The 16,774-nt window shown below is 41.6% G+C and overlaps 1 protein-coding gene across 3 annotated transcripts in view; it reads left to right on the top strand.

Moving 5' to 3' along the window:
* Nucleotides 1-16,774, top strand: part of NEK7 (NIMA related kinase 7) — a 174,431-nt gene that overhangs the window by 121,017 nt on the left and 36,640 nt on the right. For all 3 annotated transcript variants that reach the window (XM_069737336.1, XM_069737337.1, XM_069737338.1), the window contains 3 exons: nucleotides 4,168-4,276; nucleotides 6,720-6,827; nucleotides 11,140-11,234. In XM_069737336.1, coding sequence (XP_069593437.1) covers nucleotides 4,168-4,276; nucleotides 6,720-6,827; nucleotides 11,140-11,234 — 312 coding nt within the window. The remainder of the gene's footprint in view (nucleotides 1-4,167; nucleotides 4,277-6,719; nucleotides 6,828-11,139; nucleotides 11,235-16,774) is intronic.

Below are 16,774 nucleotides of genomic sequence, written 5' to 3'. Positions count from 1 at the left end.
ACAACAAAAAACTGATGTGTGAAAGGGGCCTAGCAGCTGCAGGCTGAGCACCACTCCACCTGTGACTGTTAGAGGCACATGAAGGCTGATTAAATCAGCCATCATCTGCTGAGAGAGATTCGGGCTCAGTGTTTGAGCTCACATCAAAGTCAGGGACACAACAAATGTCATAACTGTACATATGTCATGGAGGGTATTTAAAAAAAAAAAAAAAACCAAAAACCAAAATAAAACACAAAAAAGACTGGTAAAACTTAAAAATAAAATAAGAGCCAGAACATAACCTGGTATATGCTCAATGTGTAGGAACACGTTCACACTGTTCATTAAATGGACAAAGACTAAAATAGTGAGCAAGTACCCTGTAGTAAGTAAATAGTAATAGTACATGTAAGTAACATGGGGCACTTGGTTAACGCCATTTTGATAAAAAAAAAAAATGTAAAAGCCATCTCGCCACGACAAGGTGTACCCAATTGGGACGCTCCTGTTTATAGTATTAAAACTTCACCTTGTCAGTCGACCTCAATGTATTTGGGGGTAGAGCAAGATCTTAAAACCTTAAAAATAGATCCATAAAATGTGTAATAAACTGTGTTCAGTTTGTCTCCAGCAGTGTCTTACCCCGCTCAAAGTTAAATAAAAAAATCAATTGGTTGCAGCACAGCGGTCTGGCTGTGTAGTCTGGACCGCCCTCCCTAGCTGCCTTCTACAAATGTTAGGAGATGTTGCAGACTACACAGCCAGACTTCTGGGCTTTGAGTCTGCTAAGTTCTGAAGCTACCGTAATTAAAGTTTATACCAAATATATTTTTCCATCTTATATATTATTCTATTTACATACATTTTTAATGTGTGCCTGATCTAATCAAAGCAAAAATTATTGAATAACTTGACTTGAAATGAAAACAATTTCAAGTGTTGTTTTGGTCCTCCAGCAGTTTTTGTTTTCTTAGCTCCCAGCAATAATAAGATATTTCAACACGTGACCATTTTAAGCCAGCCGCTGGGTGAGCCATGATGGCTTGATCATTGTGCTTTTCTGTATTGCATTACAGTCAACTAAACACTTTATGGGGCTAGAAATGCTGGTGAGGTTGAGTAGTTCCTTTTTGATTTGGGAGACATAAGATGTTTGGCTCATAGGAGACATTGCGTGTGTATATATATGTGTGTGTATGTATGTATGTGTGTATATATATATATATATATATATATATATATATATATATATCATATAAAAACAGTTCACATCATATATTCAACACAACATATTTGCAGCACAAAGTAACTACATGATAATCCAATTATTGATAGTATTTTATTTTCAACTCATTCAAGAGCCTTTTGATATACAACATTTTTGGCTTTTCCTTCTGGTGCAAACATGAACAGATTTTTAGCAGTTCCAACTCTTGAACAGGCCACGTAAAGTTGGCCATGAGAAATGCATGGAGATTGCATATCGATCCCTACTACTTTCAAAAAAGGCCCTGAGCCTTGTTAATGGACATTGAAAATGCCAGTCGAACTGGAAACTGGAGGCGTTTAAAATCAAAAGCCAAATCAAATAGATTGAGTGGAATTCTTGGAATCAAAATGTCCTCTCCTTTGACACATCCTGTCAAAAAGGTTGCTTGCTTCAATTACAAGTGTAAACCGGTTCTTAATCAAGAGTCTTGTTCCATTACACAGCTTTGGTGGATCTAAATTTCTCAACAGCAGAGTAGCTGCTCCAAGTTTTAGAAAGATTTTATGCGGAGGAAGTCATTGTGGTTCCAAGGAGTTGAGGAACTCTATTGGATAGAATAATGCTTGATTAGGGTCTGTTACTGTATCCACTAACTTGTAGGTCGTGCACATACCTGGAAGGAGACTTAAAATTTGAAGATTGATCTTGTTGACACTGGCATTTGCGGAGCTAGAATAACCCTTTCACACAGCCAGCCAGACTTGTGAATGTGGCCTTATACACAGCCTCATGCTGCAGCAGCACCTCACTTCTCTCATTTGCCCCTCGCGCGCACACGCTCCACCACCTGCCCCTCGCGCGCACACGCTCCACCACCTGCCCCTCGCGCGCACACGCTCCACCACCTGCCCCTCGCGCGCACACGCTCCACAACCTGCCCCTCGCGTGCACACGCTCCACAACCTGCCCCTCACGCGCACACGCTCCACCACCTGCGCGCCCTGTCCTCAGCAGCGCAAGCGGCAGGTTCCGGTGCTAAGGATGCTATGCGAGAAGGACCTGCCACGACATCACGGTCATGTGACCGCGACGTCATCACAGGTCCTGCGCTCATACCAACCCTGGGACCGGAAGCGGCCACGTGCACCGTATGTGACTGGGCAATATACTACGTGGCTGGGCAATATACTACGTGCCTGGGCAATATACTACGTGGCTGTGCAATATACTACGTGGGCTGTGCAATATACTACATGGACATGCATATTCTAGAATACCCGATGCGTTAGAATCGGGCCACCATCTAGTGTTCCAAATTTATCAAATTGCTAAGGTAAAGGAATGATTATAAAATGTAGAAAGAAGTGTTTACAAATAATAGTTTTAAGTGCTGCGGAATATTGTGGCACTATATATTTGAGGGGAGTTGTATAGATAATAAAAGACATTACAACATAACAATCACATAAATCAACAGATACCAAGAGGATTGAGGGCCCTGCTCGCAAGCTTACAATCTATTGCCCTCCCTCTCAGGTGGTGTCTGCCCAGACTGTAAACTATTATGGACTACCCGTCAGTTGTTTGGCTAGAGTATTCTCGTCAATTGACAGACTTTTTTTTATTATGAGCCACTTCTGGTTTCGGCTATCCTCATGCCAAGGACTATGTGAGCATGCATGTGTTTTCTCTTTAACAAAAACCTAAATATTAAAAAACAGTTTATATGTGCATAGATGCCCAGAAGAATCATTGTCCATAGGATCTGTATTGCTGTGGTCATAACATTGCGACCGTTGCAAGGCCAGGAAGATAAGCCAGTGCACGCTTGTCTGCACGTCTGGGAAAGAGGAGGGATCAAGGAAGAAGGCCATTTCTTGATCTGATTTGCAACTCCAGAAATGGAGCAGCTTTGTAACACTGTGTATATGCTATGCTGTTATGATTCTGCAGGTTTTACAAAAGTCCCTGAAAACCCCTTTATAAACTAAAAACAAATGGTAAAGAAAATAGTAAACCGTCAGAGGTCGGGATGTAGCCAGGCTAAGATTAACAATGCAGTATATGCTCCCAAACATGAACATTAAACTGCCAGAACATAGTCATCCAAAACCCTCGACTGAGCACCTCCACAAATCAAGATTTCAATCCGTAAAGAAAAAGCAAGAAAAGGGGAAAGGACAGTGGTTAAACAATTGAGTCAAAGAAAGGTGAGGATGTTTCCATCTTCAGTTGAAATTGTTCATTTATTAGAAATCTTTAAAATGTCCAGTCCATAAAGGAGAAGGTGAAGGGGTAAACTGACAATGCAACCGATTTGCATCTAAAACGCGTTGCATAGATAGTCTGCTCCTTCACTTTCGACATTTAAACATATCTAATAAATGAACTGTTAACTGGAGCTGGAAACATCCTCATCTTCCTTTGATTGTTCTATGGTTGGGATAAATTTCCATGCTCCTGCACATTGAGCTCCAACAGGTGAGCTGGCATCTCCCTCAAACTTTACCAAACAATTGAGTGTGCACCTTTATCAGAGCAAAACTAAAGCTGGTCCAGTATACCCAAGCTTTCTGATATGTATCTATCTTTTATCTACTTGAGGTTTATTTTTGAGCAACACATTTTCGGCATTGGGGGTGTTCTGATTAGTTTCTTTCTAGTTGGCTTGTGATTGGACCAAAAGTGTTGGAGGTTTGTGCAGGATCAGAAGAAGTGTAAAATGGAGCCATCGTGTCCTTCGACATATTTTTTTCTTGTTTGTAAACATAGATCTTTTAGTTTCTCTTCTTTCCTTTTCACCATCATATAGTTGAATGCCGCTCTTCAGTGACCAGACTTTATATAGCGACAGAGCTTCCGTACTCCCTCTAGAGGTGGCGGTATGCAATCAGTACTCCTCCATCTAACACTGGAGACATACCTCCACCACATTGTACATGCTTATGTGGTGCTCTGATTTTCTTTTCTTTCAGCATTTCAAGAAGCATAAAAGGTTGATCCCTGAGAGGACGGTCTGGAAATACTTTGTGCAGCTTTGCAGTGCCTTAGAACATATGCATTCCCGTCGTGTCATGCACAGAGGTAAGAGGAATAAATATACCAAAAATATGCCATGTTTTCCTTATTCACCTTATTCAGTGAGCAATGCCCTGTTTTAGAAATAAAACAAATATTTGCCTAGAGTGATTGTCCTTTATATATGGACTAATCTCTATATAATGTAAAGTTCTGTTACTTTTAATCTCATCCTTTTGTTAAACTAATTTTTACCGTTTTCGAGAACTCTATTGCTGACAGTGACTTAATTGAAAACCCTTATGGGCTTAGCCCTACTCTGAGTTGAGAAGTGGAGGCCATTCTGTCCGACCCAATAAATTGTTAATTGAACACTAGGTCGTTCATTCACTAACCACAAACAAAATTTTGAAATAAATATTTTGGTATTAATTTTGCAGAATGTTTCATTATTCAATGATAACGCTTTCCATGTAGTGCACTTTATATTTTTTTTTATTTTTTTCATGAAATGGCACATCAGAATATGCTATTCAATTCAGTTGAAAATGTAGGTACACCGACTTCTCTGTTCAGTTTTGCCAAATGGAATTGCTGAACTAATGGCACTGCAAATGTGGTGTGAACAGACCCTTATAGGGAATCTGACAGCAGGGGTTCACCCCATTCCTTCCCCCAATGATTTATGTGTAGCTCTTTCAAAGAACAGTCCAGCAATACTTTTACATGGTGTTCAAATTTATATGCAAATTAGGCTGAAGATCTATTTGTACCCTCTGTCACTCCAGCTCTATTCCTTGCCCAGAGCTCCCCCTTCTGCATCACTGACCATCTCTATGCTGAGCAACGTCAGACAAGTGGTCACCAGTAAAGCAAGAGGAGGCTATTGTATTTTCTGTACTGGAGGAGGTGATCTGTGCGTGTAATGTAGTATGAGCGTGTTTATATACTCGCCTACCACTGGTCTCTCCGGGTTCCAGTGCTGTCCCTTTCCTTCACTGCACTCTGCGTGACCCAGGAGTGACTTTTATAATGTAACTCTATGGAGTGTCAGAATGAGGTTCCATGGACTTAAGTTGTAAAAGAGACATCCGCTTAATGCGTAGAGCACAGATTGAGCTGGCTAGTTGCAATTGCAGTGGCTTTGGATACCGGACAGGAGCGGTAGTATGTGACTATATGAATACTCACATTACATTACATGCACATATACTCCTACTCTCACACTTATTCGTTCCTCACACCACCGCCTCCAAGATTTCTCCCGAATATCCACCATCCTCTGGAATTCCACGCCTCAACACTTCCGATTATCCACCACCCTCGGATCCTTCAGATGGAACCTGAAAACCCATCTCTTCAGGAAAGCCTACAGCCTGCAATAACCATTTCGCTGCCTTACTACCACCCGAGCTGCCACCTCCCCAACCACCCAAGCTGCCGCCTCCCCAACCACCCGAGCTGCCGCCTCCCCAACCACCCGAGCTGCCGCCTCCCCAACCACCCGAGCTGCCGCCTCCCCAACCACCCGAGCTGCCGCCTCCCCAACCACCCGAGCTGCCGCCTCACCAACCACCCGAGCTGCCGCCTCACCAACCACCCGAGCTGCCGCCTCACCAACCACCAGAGCCGCACCCCCAACCTTCTGTCTCTTCCCCATTATCCCATAGAATGTAAGTCCGCAAGGACAGGATCCTCTCCCCTCTGTACCAGTCTGTCACTGTAAATTTGTTTACTGTAAACGATATCTATAACCCTGTACGTAACCCCTTTCTCATGTACAGCACAATGGAATTAATGGCGCTATATAAATAAGTAATAATATACACACCTTTTAATGAATAAAAAAAACCTAATGGGAGTGTGTCTTTAAGATAATTTAACCACCCACCCTCCCACACCCTGAAAATAGTAAATAAAATGCAAGTGAACGGATCATTAAAGTATATCTACCCCAGAATGATGCAATTTGTACAGCTTGTATGCCAAAAAATAAGTGGATGGATAACTAAAAAGGTTCCAGCTCTCCCTCTGGGTGTGGGTGGCGGGGGTGAATGGTGTTTTCTGAAGACCCACAATAGGCCGTGTTTTAATGCTTCTATTATGTGTGTAAATACAGATAACCGTGTTCCCGCAGCCGTCTGTTGCATGACGCGCTGTACAAGTATTTCATTGTTTGCACTAAACCGTAGAAACTCTTCAAACTATGTTCTTGTGTAATTACATGAGTGACGTCTGGTGTTATTCTAGATAAGCAAAGGTGTCCGAGAGCAAGTAGGCTTCAGTTTTTGTTTGTTGGTTATTGTTGCTTTTTATGTTTTATTAGTCTGTTTAAATACATTCTTATAATATTGAATGTGATGTGAAATGCATAGTGTGCACTTGCCTCTAGATACATACAGAAATTCTCTTTAGTCACCAGCGGAATACATGGTTTGGGATCAGTCCTCCTGAATTGTCTTATTTGTGCGTTTGTCTGCTTACCTATACTTGTTTTTTTTCTCCCCAGATATTAAGCCAGCCAACGTGTTTATAACAGCCACAGGCGTGGTGAAGCTGGGGGATTTAGGTTTGGGCCGCTTCTTCAGCTCCAAAACCACAGCTGCACATTCTTTAGGTAAGCCGTCCTGAGAGGCGCAGGTAGTGAGCGGGTGTTTTACTGCCCTGTCTGATGCCATGTGTCAGCTGTGAAACCCACAGCCCCCTCCGGAAAGCCTTATTAACCTGTGTTGGGGCACACACTATTAATTTCACGTAGCTTTCAGGAGTTTCCTGTTATGACGACCTTTAACCCTGCCACTGACATTAAAAGAACCCGCTGCCATCATAACCACTGATTATTTATTTTATGGCTGCGTTGTTAAAATTTAAAGGGGAGAAAGCAATTCATGGGATTGGCCTACGGTAGAAGAACATTTTACCAGGAGTATAATGAAAGAATTACAAGTGCCCCATAAAATGAAGCCTTTTTATTTGCTCTCAGAAAATGTGACAGCACTAGTCAGACTAGTTTGATATATATCTATTTTTTTTGTAAGTTTTCTATACTGTCTGGATGTTTAAGTGAGAAGTGCTCCAACTTGGGGTCATGCCTTTATTGGGAAGTTGCTGCCATAATGTACAGTAACTGCTTAACGAGTAAATTATAGGAGAAATGAAAGACTAGTAGGATCTATGGGCAACATAAAGGACTTTGATTTTTTCATATATAAGTTACATTGACGGCAGATTGTGTAGACTAGCATCACACAATGTCAGCCTTGGTAAGAGGCGTGAACATCGGATTGGGTTTTGCCAATTAATTTCAGGAGTAGACTTTTCTCTGCAGAACTTCATGTCACATCTATATGGGTCATTCCATTTCTAGTAAACCAATGCAATTTTGCTGTATATTTTTATTTATTTTGGAGATATTGTTCATTGGTAATAGCGTGTTAAAGAACGCGAAATGTGGAGAAAAAAATGTCTATATACTTTAGTTAGTTTAGTTTTTTATTTTAATTAATGTATTTTCAAAGTTTTGAAAAGATGTGATATTTTGTGTTGCATGCCTTTGTTTCTCCTCATAACTCAGGCCAGAACCAAGATAAAGAAATTGAAAAAACACCATTCCACTCAGAACTGTACAGGCTTTCACCTGATATGTCACAAGAGTAGCTTTCTTAATATTTTACCTATGCGGACTCAAACGCAAAATTTTGAAAAGCCTTTTCAAAAAATCTATATGATATATCATTTTCAAAAATGCAAGTGCCTCCCATGCTCCTAGTCACATCTGTACCAAAATTTTATGTTGGGGTCACAAAGGGATCATATTCCAAAAATTAACTATATGAACAGTGTCAAGTTGAAATCTCGCATTTAGATCTGTTCGGCCTGTGGTCTGAAAGTGTTAAGGTCTATGTTTTCCAAATAAAATTAAAGAAAAAAAGTTTCATGACCTATCCTGATCTCAAACCAACCAGGGGCTTTCCAAACGAGACATGGTACCAGTAGAACATTCCATCAAAGTCTTCGATCCATAACTTTACTTTCTGAGTCCTGGCGTGAGCCCAAACAGTAGATAACAACAACTTCTGTGAAGCACCTGTGGGTTCAAGGTGCTCAACACACATCTAGATAAATTCCCTGAGGGGTATAGATTCCAAAATGGTGTCACTTTATGGGTTTTTTTGCTATTTAGGCACATCAGGGGCTCTCCAAACACGACATGGTGTCCGCTAATTATTCCAACAAATTTTGCATTCAAAAAGTCAAGTAGCGCTCCTTCCCTTCAAAGCCCTTCTGTGTTCCCAAACAGTAATTTTCCCCCACATATGGAGTATCGGCATGCTCCGGAGCAGTTGCACAACTATGTTTATGGTCCTTTTTTTCCTGTTACCCTTGTGGAAAAAAAAATGGGTCTAAAGTAATATTTTTGTGACAAAGTTAAATGTTAATTTTTCCTTCTACATTCCAAAAATTCCTGTTAAGCATCTGAAGGGTTAATAAACTTCTTGAATGTGGTTTTGAGGGGTGCAGTTTTTAGAATGGTGTCACTTTTGGATATTTCTTGTCATATAGGCCCCTTCAGTCACTTCGAATGTAATGTGGTCCCCTCCCCCCCCCCCCCCCCCCCCAAAAAAGAAAATGGTTATGTAAATTTTGTTGGAAAAATGAGAAATCGCTGGTCAACTTTTAACCCTTCTAGCCTCCTAAAAAAACGGAAATCTGTTTGAAAAAATTGTGCTGATGTAAATTCGACACATGGGAAATGTTATTTATTAACTATTTTGTGTGATATAACTGATTTAAGTGCATAAAAATTAAGTGTTTGAAAATTTCCAAATTATCAAATTTTTCTCCAAATTGCCATAGTTTTCACAAATAAACGCAAGTCATATTGAATAAATTTTACCCCCATCATAAAATACAATGTGTCACGGAAAAACAGTCTCCGAATCAATGGGATCTGTTGAAGCATTTGAGTTATAACCTCATAAAGTGACAGTGGTCAGAATTGCGGTTAAACAGACAAAAACATGCAGAATATAAAGGTGTAGTAACTTCTGGTCTCTAAATTATAGGGGTTTATAATGTACAGTACAGACCAAAAGTTTGGGCACACCTTCTCATTTAAAGATTTTTCTGTATTTTTATTTTCATGACTATATGAAAATTGTACATTCACACTGAAGGCATCAAAACTATGAATTAACGCATGTGGAATTATATACTTAACAAAAAAGTGTGAAACAACTGAAATTATGTCTTATATTCTAGGTTCTTCAAAGTAGCCTCCTTTTGCTTTGATGACTGCTTTGCACACTTTTGGCATTCTCTTGATGAGCTTCAAGAGGTAGTCTCCGAGAATGGTCTTCCAACAATCTTGAAGGAGTTCCCAGAGATGCTTAGCACTTGTTGGCCCTTTTGCCTTCACTCTGCGGCCCAGCTCACCCCAAACCATCTCGATTGGGTTCAGGTCTGGTGACTGTGGAGGCCAGGTCATCTGGCGTAGCACCCCATCACTCTCCTTCTTGGTCAAATAGCCCTTACACAGCCTGGAGGTGTGTTTGGGGTCATTGTCCTGTTGAAAATAAATGATGGTCCAACTAAACGCAAACCGGATGGGATAGCCATGCTGGTTCAGTATGCCTTCAGTTTTGAATAAATCACCAACAGTGTCACCAGCAAAGCACCCCCACACCATCACACCGCCTCCTCCATGCTTCACGGTGGAAACCAGGCATGTAGAGTCCATCCGTTCCCCTTTTCTGCGTCGTACAAAGACACGGTGGTTGGAACCAAAGATCTCAAATTTGGACTCATCAGACCAAAGCACAGATTTCCACTGGTCTAATGTCCATTCCTTGTGTTCTTTAGCCCCAATAAGTCTCTTCTGCTTGTTGCCTGTCCTAAGCAGTGGTTTCCTAGCAGCTATTTTACCATGAAGGCCTGCTGCACAAAGTCTCCTCTTATCAGTTGTTGTAGAGATGTGTCTGCTGCTAGAACTCTGTGTGGCATTGACCTGGTTGCTAATCCGAGCTGCTGTTAACCTGCGATTTCTGAGGCTGGTGACTCGGATAAACTTATCCTCAGAAGCAGAGGTGACTCTTGGTCTTCCTTTCCTGGAGCGTTCCTCATGTGAGCCAGGTTCTTTGTAGCGCTTGATGGTTTTTGCAACTGCACTTGGGCACACTTTCAAAGTTTTCCCAATTTTTCAGACTGACTGACCTTCATTTCTTAAAGTAATGATGGCCACTCATTTTTCTTTACTTAGCTGCTTTTTTGTTGCCATAATACAAATTCTAACAGTCTATTCAGTAGGACTATCAGCTGTGTATCCAGCAGACTTTTGCTCAACACAACTGATGGTCCCAACCCCATTTATAAGGCACGAAATCTCACTTATTATACCTGACAGAGCACACCTGTGAAGTGAAATCCATTCCCGGAGACTACCTCTTAAAGCTCATCAAGAGAATGCCAAGAGTGTGCAAAGCAGTCATCAAAGCAAAATGTGGGTACTTTGAAGAACCTAGAATATAAGACATAATTTCAGCTTTTTCACACTTTTCTGTTAAGTATATAATTCCACATGTGTTAATTCGTAGTTTTGATGCCTTTAGTGTGAATGTACAATTTTCATAGTCATGAAAATACAGAAAAATCTTTAAATGAGAAGGTGTCCAAACATTTGGTCTGTACTGTATGTATGATCGATCACCTCGTTCCCATAGAATTCACAGAAGAACATTGTGAAAGAACTATAGAGCCATCTTATCTAAACCTTGGCTATTGTATCTGGTTCTATATGGAAATATAATGTGTATGTTTTGCAAGATTTTTTTTTAAAGAAAAAACATACATGTTATACATTTTTTTTTTTTTTTTTTTTTTTTTTAAATCCTGAAAGATTATCAGTTTACACCATGATGTCTTGTTTACAGTGGGAACTCCATACTACATGTCACCGGAGAGGATACATGAAAATGGATACAACTTCAAATCTGATATTTGGTCATTAGGATGTCTACTTTACGAGGTAATTAAGACGCGTGCATACAGTTCTAAATGGCATTCTCCTGGCCCAGGATGGCAGAAACCTCACTGATGCTCCAGACCTCCGACTGTGTACGGAATGGCTACGCTCTTATTAGCATCCAGCCTACGTATAGAAGCGTCTTTTGTTTTTAGTTTTTTTTCTTTTTTACATTTTTTTTTTCTTATATCCGTTGAAGTTACAGAAACATGAGCAATAGCTTTTATTGTCAAGCTGTACATACAGGACATTTAGACTTGCGCTGTCAGGAATGTTTTTGAACCTTAGTTCCCCATATTGCCATATTTTGCAGATTATATGACGCACCAGATTATAAGACGCACCCCAAATTTTGAAGAGAAAAATAGGAAAAAAACCCTTTTTTTAACAAAATGGTGGAGCTTCTTATAATCCATGCCTCTTATTGCTTACCTGGGGGTGGTGGCTGCGGTGGAGCAGGGTCCCAGGGTCGCTGCTGGAGGAGTCAAGAGTTTAGGGTTGCTGCAGGCCGCAGGCTGGGATGAGGGGGTGTTCGGATGTGTGCTGCTTCGGGTGTACGGTGTTGCGGGGGCTCTGCCGACATTTTGTGAAAGCCCAGAGCCCCCGCAGTTACATGGTTTCCTATGCGGTGGTCTCCGGAAAATGACTGCAAGGGGCGGCACGCATGCGCAGATGGAGATCTTGGCACCAAGATCTCGGGAGACGAGATCTCCGCGCTGAACATCCGAACACCATCTCATCCCAGACTTCGGCCTGCAGCAATGGTACCGGTAAGGTATATCCGCTTTATAAGACGCACCCCTATTTTCCCCCCAAATTTGGAGGAAAAAGTGTGTCTTATAATCTGAAAAATACGGTATGTAGCAGGAACCATCAGACCTTACCAGGCAGCTGGCCATGTATGGAGCCCTAATAGGTCTGTCTCCGTGTGTGAGAGATGATTATAAAATGTATCATTGAGTGTGTGCACATATAAATACTGATGGTCTGCTAGGAGGCTTCAGGAAAATGACATTTTTCACTTACTCACTTTATATTTACTTAGTGTACTTTCCGTTATTTATAAGAAGAGCCTTTACACTGTGTTCCAAATTATAATGCAAACTATATTTTTCTCGGATTTTCCTAAATGTTCTGTGCAAATGACAGTCAGTTTAGTAAAACTCATCACCCATTAGATTATACATCAAATTTTATTGAAGAAACCTCCCAATGATAACAGTATAATCTCCAAAATGAATAAAAACTCAAAATGCACTGTTCCAAATTATTAGGCACAGTAGAATTTCTAAACATTTGATATGTTTTAAAGAACTGAAAATGCTCATTTGTGGAATTTGCAGCATTAGGAGGTCACATTCACTGAACAAAAAAGCTATTTAACTCCAAAACCTCCTAACAGGCCAAGTTACATGTTAACATAGGACCCTTTCTTTGATATCACCTTCACAATTCTTCCATCCATTGAAGTTGTGAGTTTTTGGAGAGTTTCTGCTTGTATTTCTTTGCATGAAGTCAGAATAGCCTCCCAGAGCCGCTGTTTTGATATGAACTGCCTCCCACCCTCATAGATCTTTTGCTTGATGATGCTCCAAAGGTTCTCTGTACGATTGAGGTCAGGGGAAGATGGTGGACACCACAATGAGTTTATCTCCTTTTATGCCCATAGCAGCCAATGACTCAGAGGTTTCTTTGCAGCACAAGATGGGGCATTGTCATGCATGAAGATGATTTTGCTCCTGAAGGCACGTTTCTGCTTTTTAGACCATGGAAGAAAGTTGTCAGTCAGAAACTCTAAATACTTTGCAGAGGTCATTTTCACACCTTCAGGAACATTAAAGCGTCCTACCAGCTGTTTCCCCGTGATTCTGGCCCAAAATGTGACTCCACCACCTCCTTGCTGACGTCGCAGCCTTGTTGGGACATGGTGGCCATCCACCAACCATCCACTACTCCATCCATCTGGACCATCCAGGGTTGCTCGACACTCATCAGTAAACAAGACTATTTGGAAATTAGTGTTCATGTATGTCTGGGGGGTCCACTTTAAACATTTCTGCTTCTGAACACTGTTTAAGGGTGGCTGAATATTCGCTTTATCCACCACAGCAAGCCTTTGAAGGATCCTACACCTTGAGGTTCGAGGGACTCCAGAGGCACCAGCAGCTTCAAATAACTGTTTGCTGCTTTCTAAAGGTATCGTCACACTGAACGATATCGCTAGCGATCCGTGACGTTGCAGCGTCCTGGATAGCGATATCGTTCAGTTTGACAGGCAGCAGCGATCAGGATCCTGCTGTGCCATCATTGGTCGGCGCAGAAAGTCCAGAACTTTATTTCGTCGCTGGATCTCCCGCAGACATCGCTGAATCGGCGTGTGTGACGCCGATTCAGCGATGTCTTCACTGGTAACCAGGGTAAACATCGGGTTACTAAGCGCAGGGCCGCGCTTAGTAACCTGATGTTTACCCTGGTTACCAGTGTAAATGTAAAAAAAAAAAACACTACATACTTACATTCCGGCGTCTGTCCTCTCCGGCGCGCTCCTTCTCTGCATTGTGTAAGGGCACTGCTGTGCTTTCTGGCCGGCGCTTAGTGCAGAGAAGCACAGCACCGGAGAGGACAGACGCCGGAATGTAAGTATGTAGTGTTTTTATTTTTTTTTTTTTACATTTACACTGGTAACCAGGGTAAACATCGGGTTACTAAGCACGGCCCTGCGCTTAGTAACCCGATGTTTACCCTGGTTACCAGGGGACTTCGGCATCGTTGGTCGCTGGAGAGCTGTCTGTGTGACAGCTCTCCAGCGACCACACAGCGACGCTGCAGCGATCGGGATCGTTGTCTATATCGCTGCAGCGTCGCTTAATGTGACGGTACCTTAATGGTATTTTGCCAGCTGCTCTCTTAATCCCATTAATTTGTCTGGCAGAAACCTTCCTCATTATGCCTTTATCTGCATGAATTCTGTCTGTGCTCTGTTTCAGTCACAAATCTCACAGTATGATGACCACTCTTAAGTTTTCGCAGAATATCTAATGTTTTCATACCTTGTCCAAGGCATTGCACTATTTAATGCTTTTCGGCAGCAGAGAGATCCTTTTTAGTTCCCATATTACTTGAAACCTGTGGCCTGCTTAATAATGTGGAACATAATTTTTAAGTAGTTTTCCTTTAATTAGAATCACCTGGAAAACTAATTATCACATGTGTTTAAGATTGATTTCAGTGATCCATGGAGCCCTGAGACACAATACCATCCATGAGTTTATTTGAAAAACAAAACAATTCAATCTTTGACACTTAAATCCAATTTGCATAATAATTTAGAACACAGTGTATAGTGCATGACTGGGCATAATAGCCATTGTACAAAATGCATCTTAAGGCAGATTTGGCTAGAAGAGAAACGGTACTCCTCTGTTACCTGGACTCCTGTATGGGAGCTGGTGCTGTACGATCAATGCTCTCACCTTGCAGGGTGCTGTATTGGCTAGGTGACCGGGAAGCACGCTCCGTCCTATAGCCCAGAGGTCCCCAACTCCAGTCCTCAAGGCCCACCAACAGGTCATGTTTTCAGGATTTCCTTTGCATTGCACAGGTGATGAAATTATTACCTGGGCAAGACTAAGGAAATCCTGAAAACCTGACCTGTTGGTGGGCCTTGAGGACTGGAGTTGGGGACCTCTGCTATAGCCAATAGATATCCGCAGGATTGGCTGCTGCCACTTAGTGGCCATGTAGATGCATTTTCTGCATTTATTACAGAATGCTGTAGATAAGCCCCTAGTGGCGGTGGCCGTAGCTTATAGTGGCAAAATGAGGTGACAGATTCCCTTTAAAGATTGGTGTGATGCTCTTTTCCTGAAATTATATGCCCTTTTTCCTCCACACCTACCTATGTTCATTGTGGCTAAAGAGTTTTATTTTAACCTCATCTATCCGCAGGACTGGTTTCCAAAATGCATCAGGCTTGTATAGATGTTATTTTGCATACTTCTGATGCTGAATTTTATGGTGAGGAGGCAGTAGAGATTTTCTTCTGATGACTCTTCCATGAAGGCCATATTTGTGTAGGTGTCTCTGAACAGTTGAATAATGTACCACAACTCCAGAATCTGATAAATCTTTCTGAAGGTCTTTTGCAATCAAGCTGGGGTTCTGATTTGCCTCTCTAGCAATCCTATGAGCAGCTATCACTGACATTTTGCTTTGTCTTCCAGACCTTATCTTGACTTCTACTGTTCCTGTAAAGTGCCATTTCTTAATTTAATTTCATCTTCAACTTGCTTAACTGTTCACAGTAACAGTAATTTCGACCAGGGGTGCCCAGACTTTTACATGCCACTGTATGTGTATACATAGATACAGAGGTGTGTGTATGTGTGTATATATACAGTTGTGGCCAAAAGTATTGAAACCCCTGCAATTCTGTCAGATAATACTCAGTTTCTTCCTGAAAATGATTGCAAACACAAAATTCTTTATTATCTTCATTTAATTTGTCTTAAAAGAAAAAAACACAAAAAGAGTTTTCCTAAAGCCAAATTGGATATAATTCCACACCAAACCTAAAAAAGGGGTGGACAAAAGTATTGGCACTGTTCGAAAAATCATGTGATGCTTCTCAAATTTGTGTAATTAACAGCACCTGTAACATACCTGTGGCACCTAACAGGTGTTGGCAATAACTAAATCACACTTGCAGCCAGTTGACATGGATTAAAGTTGACTCAACCTCTGTCCTGTGTCCTTGTGTGTACCACTTTGAGCATGGAGAAAAGAAAGAAGACCAAAGAACTGTCTGAGGACTTGAGAAACCAAATTGTGAGGAAGCATGAGCAATCTCAAGGCTACAAGTCCATCTCCAAAGACCTGAATGTTTCCGTGTCTACCGTGCGCAGTGTCATCAAGAAGTTTAAAGCCCATGGCACTGTGGCTAACCTCCCTAGATGTGGACGGAAAAGAAAAATTGACAAGAGATTTCAACGCAAGATTGTGCGGATGTTGGATAAAGAACCTTGACTAACATCCAAACAAGTTCAAGCTGCCCTGCAGTCCGAGGGTACAACAATGTCCACCCGTACTATCCATCAGCGTCTGAATGAAAAGGGACTGTATGGTAGGAAACCCAGGAGGACCCCACTTCTTAACCCGAGACATAAAAAAGCCAGGCTGGAGTTTGCCAAAACTTACCTGAAAAAGCCTAAAACGTTTTGGAAGAATGTTCTCTGGTTAGATGAGACAAAAGTAGAGCTTTTTGGGCAAAGGCATCAACATAGAGTTTACAGGAGAAAAAAAGAGGCATTCAAAGAAAAGAACACGGTCCCTACAGTCAAACATGGCGGAGGTTCCCTGATGTTTTGGGGTTGCTTTGCTGCCTCTGGCACTGGACTGCTTGACCGTGTGCATGGCATTATGAAGTCTGAAGACTACCAACAAATTTTGCAGCATAATGTAGGGCCCAGTGTGAGAAAGCTGGGTCTCCCTCAGAGGTCATGGGTCTTCCAGCAGAACAATGACCCAAAACAGACTTCAAAAAG

This window comes from Ranitomeya imitator, chromosome 8 (assembly GCF_032444005.1).
Source record: "Ranitomeya imitator isolate aRanImi1 chromosome 8, aRanImi1.pri, whole genome shotgun sequence".
NCBI classification, from domain to species: Eukaryota; Metazoa; Chordata; class Amphibia; order Anura; family Dendrobatidae; genus Ranitomeya; species Ranitomeya imitator.
This window is presented reverse-complemented; position numbering and strand designations above follow the sequence as displayed.